Source organism: Sesamum indicum, linkage group LG10, assembly GCF_000512975.1.
Source record: "Sesamum indicum cultivar Zhongzhi No. 13 linkage group LG10, S_indicum_v1.0, whole genome shotgun sequence".
In the NCBI taxonomy this organism is placed as follows: domain Eukaryota; kingdom Viridiplantae; phylum Streptophyta; class Magnoliopsida; order Lamiales; family Pedaliaceae; genus Sesamum; species Sesamum indicum.
The window spans coordinates 7,344,408-7,352,496 of record NC_026154.1 but is presented as its reverse complement, the minus strand read 5'-3'; the positions used below and the strand labels follow the sequence as shown (position 1 = coordinate 7,352,496).

Below are 8,089 nucleotides of genomic sequence, written 5' to 3'. Positions count from 1 at the left end.
TAATAAATATTGGCTTGGTCTGCCACTGTTTTGCTATCCACCATTTGGAATTGAAAAAATATGCTAGCAGCATATGTTTCCCACCTGCCTCTTCGGTATCATACTTAGTCTACAATGCTTTTCAAATTTTCTTAGTAGTAGAGTATGTTCTATCATAATAATCATAGAAATTATCAAATAGACAGTTGAAAAGATAATACCGATATTTGAATGCATCATTGTTATAATTCTCCACTTTCTCTTGGTAGATAGCATATTCATCATCATTCATGATAGTGTCATCGACCTTGTTCGGATTTTTTTCAGTGAGAATATAGGAAACTTTGAGAAGGCTTAGGTAAAAAATTACTTTACCCTTCCATCTCTTGAAATAGGTACCATTGAAATCAAATGGCTTGTTGAGATCTCCAACACTGACATCCGCTGATTTTTCAACTGTAGCCATAGGATCTCCTTAAAATTGTTTTAGAAATAACCATTCACAGTTAAAAATATAAAAATAAATTTTTCAGGTGAGGCGCGGATATCTCGTTCTATTTAAGGAGATTCAAGCCGACTGCAGCAAACGTCTCACTGGTCCAACAGTATAACTCTTGACTTGTTCCCTCTAAAACATAACAGGCAGACAACGTCATATCTAACTCACTCTGGACAAGTAGTAGAGTCCAAAACTCCACAAAAAAGAACACCTTCCAATAACTAACATAACTATCTCTTACAATTGCATGTAGTATATGTGTGTCACAAAAGAAGTAGAATGATCCCCTTTTATAGGTGTAGAAATCATCCACCAACTTAACGCGAATTAATGGACAATTATGTAATAGAAAGTGGTGATAAATGGGTAGTAATGTATATGAATATGGTGTAGTAGTGGGATGATGGTATTAAAGAAATATAATTACAAACATTATGACCATAAACATCCACTAACCTCAACTTCAATAAGAGGAATATGAAGGGACATGCATTTTAATTTAAATATTAAAATACAATATATATTAATATATACTAACAGCCTTTACTTAAGTGGTGAGATTACAGCCTCACCATCAAGAAGATTGTGGGTTCAATTCCATAAATATAAGTATATATTTATTTTTATAATAATTTTTTATTTCTTTTTTTCAGTTTAATGTATTATTTTATTTGAAATTATCAATTTATTTTATTAGTATTCGAATGTAAATGTCATGAATAATATAATGAATTGTATCTTATAGGTATATTTGTACTATTTATCAAGTATGAGAGGGTTCGAATAACTACCTTTGGTTAAAAAAATATAGAGTGACTAAAATACCTTCAACCATATTTATTTTATACAAGGTGGCCATCTCTTTAAATATTTTCATCGACAATATTCTATTCTTGCACATTTAAAATCATTAAATACTGCAATCAATTTGACTAGTTATTTATTTTCTATCTTACTTTTTCATACAATTAAATAAATATAATAAAATTTAAATAATACACACTTATCGAGTGTGATCCAATCTGGGCTAGCAACAGGACAGGACGGGTCTGAGATGAATTGGGTTGACTCAAGACCCATACCACTCCATTTTGAGAAAACTCGGACCTGCTCCAAATAAAAACCCACCCCGCTCCTCACCCCCTCAAAATGTGCAACTCTCCCTGCCTTGCCCCCATTGTTGTCTCGCCCTCGATCGACCCGTTAATTGCTTATGTACTTCAACCTAATTTTTTTATAAATAATGATTTATATAATACAAATAATATATTTAATCAATATTTTATTTTTTGTATTCTTATATAAGGGGATATATGTAATAGTGATTTATATAAGGTATTATTGAAGTACAAAGGAGTTTATAAGAATAAAAGATAGATTACAACAATTAAAATAGATTAAAAGTTCAAAGGTATTAATTTTTATTTATAAAAAATAAAAGTTTTATTTAATGTAAAAGATTCTTTTATATAGCAATATATAACAAAAAAATTACTTACTTTAAAATATATATATATATATAATCTTACATAGCACTACTTCCATGCTAGTTTATACATAGACAAAAATAAATAAGAGTACATAATAGGTAAACATTTAATGTAAAGAACCACAATGCAATATTACGGAAGAACTTTAGATGTAATATAATAAGTTTCTAATAACTAGTATTATATATAAATATATTTAAAAATATATTAACAAAAAACTAATAAATAAATAGTTTAGACGGGTTCGAGATAGGTCCACCATAAAACTCGAGACCCGTCCCTAAAATCTAATTAAATTTATAATTTTAAATTCCGAACTACCTAAAATCCACTTCTGAAGTATTCGAATCTGTCCCAAATAAAATGAATTCGAGACGATCCCAATATTTATCCGAACCCATTGCCAAACCTAATTTAAATAATTAGTATATGACAATAGTTTTTCACATGGTTGCAAATAGAACGTAGTTGCTACCTCTGGATATATAGTTGTGGGGCAAAGATAGTCTAATGTACAACATCTTCACTTTTTGACTTTTGAATTTAAATGACAAAAGATATAGACGAAATTGACCATCGTGTTGTTTGTGCTTCGGAATTATTCAATTTGACAGTAACAAATATATGCATATAAATATATAAAATCCAATCGCCCATGGTAAGAGGGATTAAACAATACATTTATATAAAAATATTAATAAATAAAGAATAGGGTGAATTACACTCACCTCTCCTGAGATTTGACATAATTATAAATATATTTTTGTTGTTTGAAAACCTACAAATATCACCCTGATTTTAACGTCCGTCTAACAACGAGCCCATTTCATAAGGTTTTCATCCAATTTTTGTATTGATATGACCAGAATGCACCTTTACATTATAAATTAAAATTTTATATATTTTTTAAAATATTTTTATGATCTAATACTCCCTATGAAATATTTTTTTTACCCACGATGAATTTTTTTTATATTTTTTTAAATACTTTTTTTTATTTTTTAAAAAATTTCAGTAAGGGTAAAATAGTGATTTTTACTTCACTGTTTAGGAGCTATATAATTATTTTTTATTTGAGATGGATATTTATAATTTTTCAAACAACAAATGATATTCATATTGATGTTAAACATCAGGAAAAATAGCTATAATTTACCTTAAAGATAATTATTAAGAAAAATAAAAGGGCAACGTAACATCCTAAATTATTTATGAAAAAAAATAATAACACTGTTGCTTGACGTGGCATTAAACTTCTTTTTTGAAGATCGAATATTAATATATTCTTTAATTTTTTTCAGGATTTTGTACTTATTAGTATTCTTTTAAGGGGAAAAATGCAATTAACCCGGACTAAGACGAACAAAAAGTAATTATTTTTTTGTTAGCTCCATATTTGACTAAGAGTAAAAATCTCATACGCATATTTTCATACTGGTCAGGGTAACAATAATTGCTTCTATACTGATAGCATATTGAAACGTGGTCCTTAAGCTGTTAAACGGTTTAAAAACTTCATGTTGAGCTTCTTTTAGAAGCTGCAGTTTTGACACAGCGATACATGTTTGATTTAGTTATTAATATCAGAATCGAAATTACGAATTTGACTTTCACCAAGAGAACTATTAGAAGAAATTTAAAAAAATTTAGTGTATGTTATAAATCACAAGAACACATGTGGTGGATGCAATTGTGAATTAATTAAACAAAATAAGTGGAAAATGCGTTGGACAATGTAAAATTGGGTTAAAAATGCAATTTATTCCTATGATATGTGAAAATACCTCCCTGTAGAAAAAAGAATTCACAAATTATCTCTTTATGTTTTAAAAAATAAAGTAAATCACCCCCTTATTAATGGTTTAGATAGGGGGCAATTTGCTTTATTTTTCAAAATATAGGGGATAATTTGCTATTTTATTTTTTTTAAGTATTTTTTTGCTTATTTTTCATATCACATGAGTGTAAATTCCATTTTTCCCATTTAAAATCGGTGTTTGGTGTAAGTTTTTGAGATGGTTGAAAAATATAAAAATCAAAGAAAATGTATTTGGTATTGTCCTCCAATGAGAGAAAAATTTGTGTAGATACCATAATGGAATGTAGCACCACATGTAGCACCACTATGGTATAAAAATTACATCTAACACCCCTGATGTCTGTTTTTGTCTAACAAATAAATCCATTTATTAATCAAAATTCACTGGATTTATTGATACTAACAAAAGAAATAATTAAAAAAAGATCTATATTAACACTTGATTACTTATTACTGACTTATTGTAAGTCAAATAAATCTTTCTATAACTAAATTATCCTCATGTATGCTCACGACTAATGCACATGAGGAAGTATATCTTCACCGTTAGAAGGGGCAGTTTGATCTACAAAAAATATCTGATTTCCAATAAGTCAGTAACTAGTCGATCGAGGATAAATATCAATTTTTATTCAGGCTTTTTTTGTTAATATCAGCAAAATCGGTGAATTTTAACTAACGAAAGGACTTATTTGCTAGACAGAAACAAATTTCAAGACTGCTAGACGTAATTGTCCGAACTACAATGGTCTATGTGCAATTACACCAAACATTAGGGGAAGGGAGTGTAATTATCCCTTTGTAATATTATCAAATTCGATAAATTTTGACTAACAGAATGCTTTATTTGTTAGGCAGAAGTAAACTTCAAGAGTAGTAGATAAAAATTTTAAACCAGAAAGAATTTATATATAATTACACAAAACTTAAAGGGAGTTACAATGTGATTTTTCCTTTATTTTATTATGTTTTGGAGTATTTTTTTTATAATCTATTTTCAAAAAATAGGTTAGATATCAAAAGAAAAAAAAAAAAAACCTGTTGTGGAAATAGTTTGGACTTAAATCTAAAAAAATAAAGAAAAGGAAAAGAAAGAGTTTTTGTTTGTTTTTTTGGTTGAGAAGTGAAAGAAAGAGGTTTTACCAATTGAAATGCTGTAGAGTATGTCTGAGTCTGAGGGAGAAAAAGAAGAAGAAAAACCCAAATAAAAAGCCCCAAGTCTGAAAACAAAAACAACAGCAGCAAAACCCCTCAATCAAGCTTTCCCATTTCACTTCTGAGCTCACCTTCCCCCCCGCCCCACCACCCCACCCCTCCAACCCCTTCTTACTTTCTCTCTCTAAAACCCTTTTCCATGGATCTACGATTCTTCCTCTCTACCATTTGCTAATCCGAGAATTTTCTTCCCCTTAATTTCATTGCCTTTTGTTGGAATTCAATCTGCCCAAGAATAAGAAACAGGAGAATAATTTGCTAAAGGATGAGGGTGCCGTGTTGTTCGGTGTGCCAGAACAAGTACAACGAGGAGGAGCGGTGCCCTCTTCTACTCCAATGCGGCCATGGGTTTTGCCGTGAGTGCCTTTCCAAGATGTTCACCGCCTCCCCAGATTCCTCGCTTTCCTGCCCCCGCTGCCGCCACGTATCCACAGTTGGGAACTCCGTTTCCGCCCTGAAAAAGAACTACGCGGTCCTGTCGTTGATCCAGGGGGGCGAGGATGAGGACGAGGATGAAGAAGAAGACGATGATGGTAATGAAGCTGGCCATGATGATAGAACTTTTATTACTTCTCATAACAGTTGTGGTGGAAATAATACTACTGGTCATAACAGTAGTAGTGGTGGTGTTGGTGGTTGTGTTTATAACAATGGGAGTAGAAGAGTGGAGGATGGGTTTAAAGGCGGACGAATAGATTTGGGGGTACATAAGGAGGTGAAGATGGTGAAGAGGATAGGAGAAGGGAGTAGTCGGAGAGCGGGTGTGGACATGTGGGCAGCAGTTGTGTCGGGCCGAGGGTGTAAGCATAAGATGGCTGTGAAGAAGGTGGCTATTGGAGAAGAGACTGATGTGGTGTGGATGCAGGGGCAGTTGGAGGAGTTGAGGAGAAAATCTATGTGGTGCCGGAATGTTTGTACTTTCCACGGAGCCACTAGGATGGAGAGTAGCCTTTGTTTGGTGATGGATAGGTGTCATGGTTCTGTACAGACTGAAATGCAGCGGAATGAAGGGCGCCTCACTCTTGAGCAGATCCTCAGGTATCGACTTTCATCGCTGTACATCTTAGTAAATGCTCTAAATTAGAGTTTTGCTTCATTGATTATGCTTGTGTCAATGCTTAATTGGCAATCTCGATTTGTTATTTTAGTGGTTCCCGTAATAAAATTATGATAACTATAAATCCAAATGGGTCAAGCAATCGGGATTTTTCTTTAACTATTATTTACTTATTTTACACTGATATGCCATTTTTAAATACACTATAGCAACAGCATTAGGAGACTGTTTTGTGTTGAGCTGTCTATGACATCAATGTGTTCGGATGTGGGAATGGAAATCGGAACGGAATTGAAAAGGAAAAAAGGTCTGATTTTGCTCATTTTAATGTCTTTCCAAGTTTTGTCCTTAATTTCAGTCCAAGAGGACTCAATTTTTGTCGGCTTCTTTTGAGCAAGGATGAACCGTTGCTTGCCAAATGGATTCTCTAGGGTTTCCGGAGGGAGAGTTAATACTGGTCCATTTAGTCTTGCTGTAGTGGCTTGCTCACGTTCGAGCATAAGATGAGATCAACGCCATGGAAGATATGGGCCTACATCTTTTTGCTAGACCACGTGTAGTCTGTAAAACTTTTGGTGGATCACTAAAACATCTTGGTGCCTTTTGTTGAAGAATAAGGACAGAACCAATAATAGCATTAAGTCGGAGATTTTAGACCCTTGACCGGTTAGCTGATACAATTATATAACTTTGTCTGATAACCTTGCTGGGTCAAGCAGCCTTAAATTTTTCTATTGTTTGTTTCATTGCTTGTAAAAAATCTTTCAGCAGTTAAAACAAATCTTAAGCAATTCACTGAATATATGGTGACAAAAGTTATTACGCCATGTTTACATCTATGTCCGGCCCAATCCGTCCGAATTATTTGTTACTTTCCTGTTGCCTAACCTGGGATTTTTACCTAATGCCTGATGTTGTGAGCCCCAAATCTGGGTAAAAGGCAGATTATAATTCAACCCATTTTTAGGTCCATGTGCAAGGATAAAAGTCCTTTGTCCATAATGTCCCCATTCAGCCGCGAGAATTATCGACTATACCCCTTGAATTGGCCCAAATTCAGCCCATTAAGACCCAAATTCAGGGCATCATCTGTCACAATTAAATGGGTGGATTATAATCCACCTTTTGTCCAGATTTGGGGCTCACAGCTCACAGTTCTAGGGCATATGTAAAAATCCCGGGCTGGACATTATGAAAGTAAACAAATAATTAGGACGAATTTCCGGCCCAATCCTAGGACATAAACATGGTAGAATCTTTGGGCCTTTTGGTAAAGGACGTAAACAATTACCTTTTTAATCCATTTAGGTAAATGTGGCATTATTTTATCAATTTCGAATCATAATTTTTATCATCACGAATAGACAGGGATAAAATTGTCCTATTCAAACAAATCCCTGTTCTAATCCCACATTTATTTCTCACCCTTTTATCCCGTCCTAGTTAGTAAACATGGCCTTAATGTCTAATTCGTGCTCACTTATATCAAGACTGCAGAGTTAATATTGTATTACTTGTCTATGATCACATATCTAACCTAACACAATATAGTCCTTTCTTTGATTCTTGTACTTGTCCGGCTTTGTAAAGTAGAGGGTTAGCAATTGGCATTAGCCATCTTCATTTGCTCAAACTGCTCCCATTACATGTGAATCTACAACCTTTTGTAGAAGACAGGATACTTTAATTGCTTTTTAATGCGATTCACGCCCTTATTCTGTATGTTCCATGCAATTGTGCGGCACATAGGATTAGGGTATTCCAGTTTGCCACCTCTTGATAAATACTTGTACCCCTGTACCACGATTTACTAATTGTTTTGAGTTTTTGTGGTCAAACTGATGGTTTCTCTTGCATTATGTATGTATTAGTGTATCTGTCTTCTCTCTCTCTTTCTACGTGTGTATGTATGTATGTATGTATGTATATTATATATACATTCTCATGCATTATGTATGTATTAGTGTATCTGTCTTCTCTCTCTCTATGTATGGATGGATGGATATATATTATATATACATACATGTATG

General features: G+C 33.1%; 1 protein-coding gene across 1 annotated transcript in view; it reads left to right on the top strand.

Annotated features, from left to right (window-relative positions):
- The window catches only part of LOC105172188 (E3 ubiquitin-protein ligase KEG), a gene marked incomplete in the record, with an annotated part of 15,709 nt that continues 12,681 nt past the window's right edge, over positions 5,062 to 8,089 (top strand). The window contains 1 exon segment of the mRNA XM_011093550.2: positions 5,062 to 6,040. Within this exon segment, the coding sequence (XP_011091852.1) occupies positions 5,268 to 6,040 (773 nt within the window).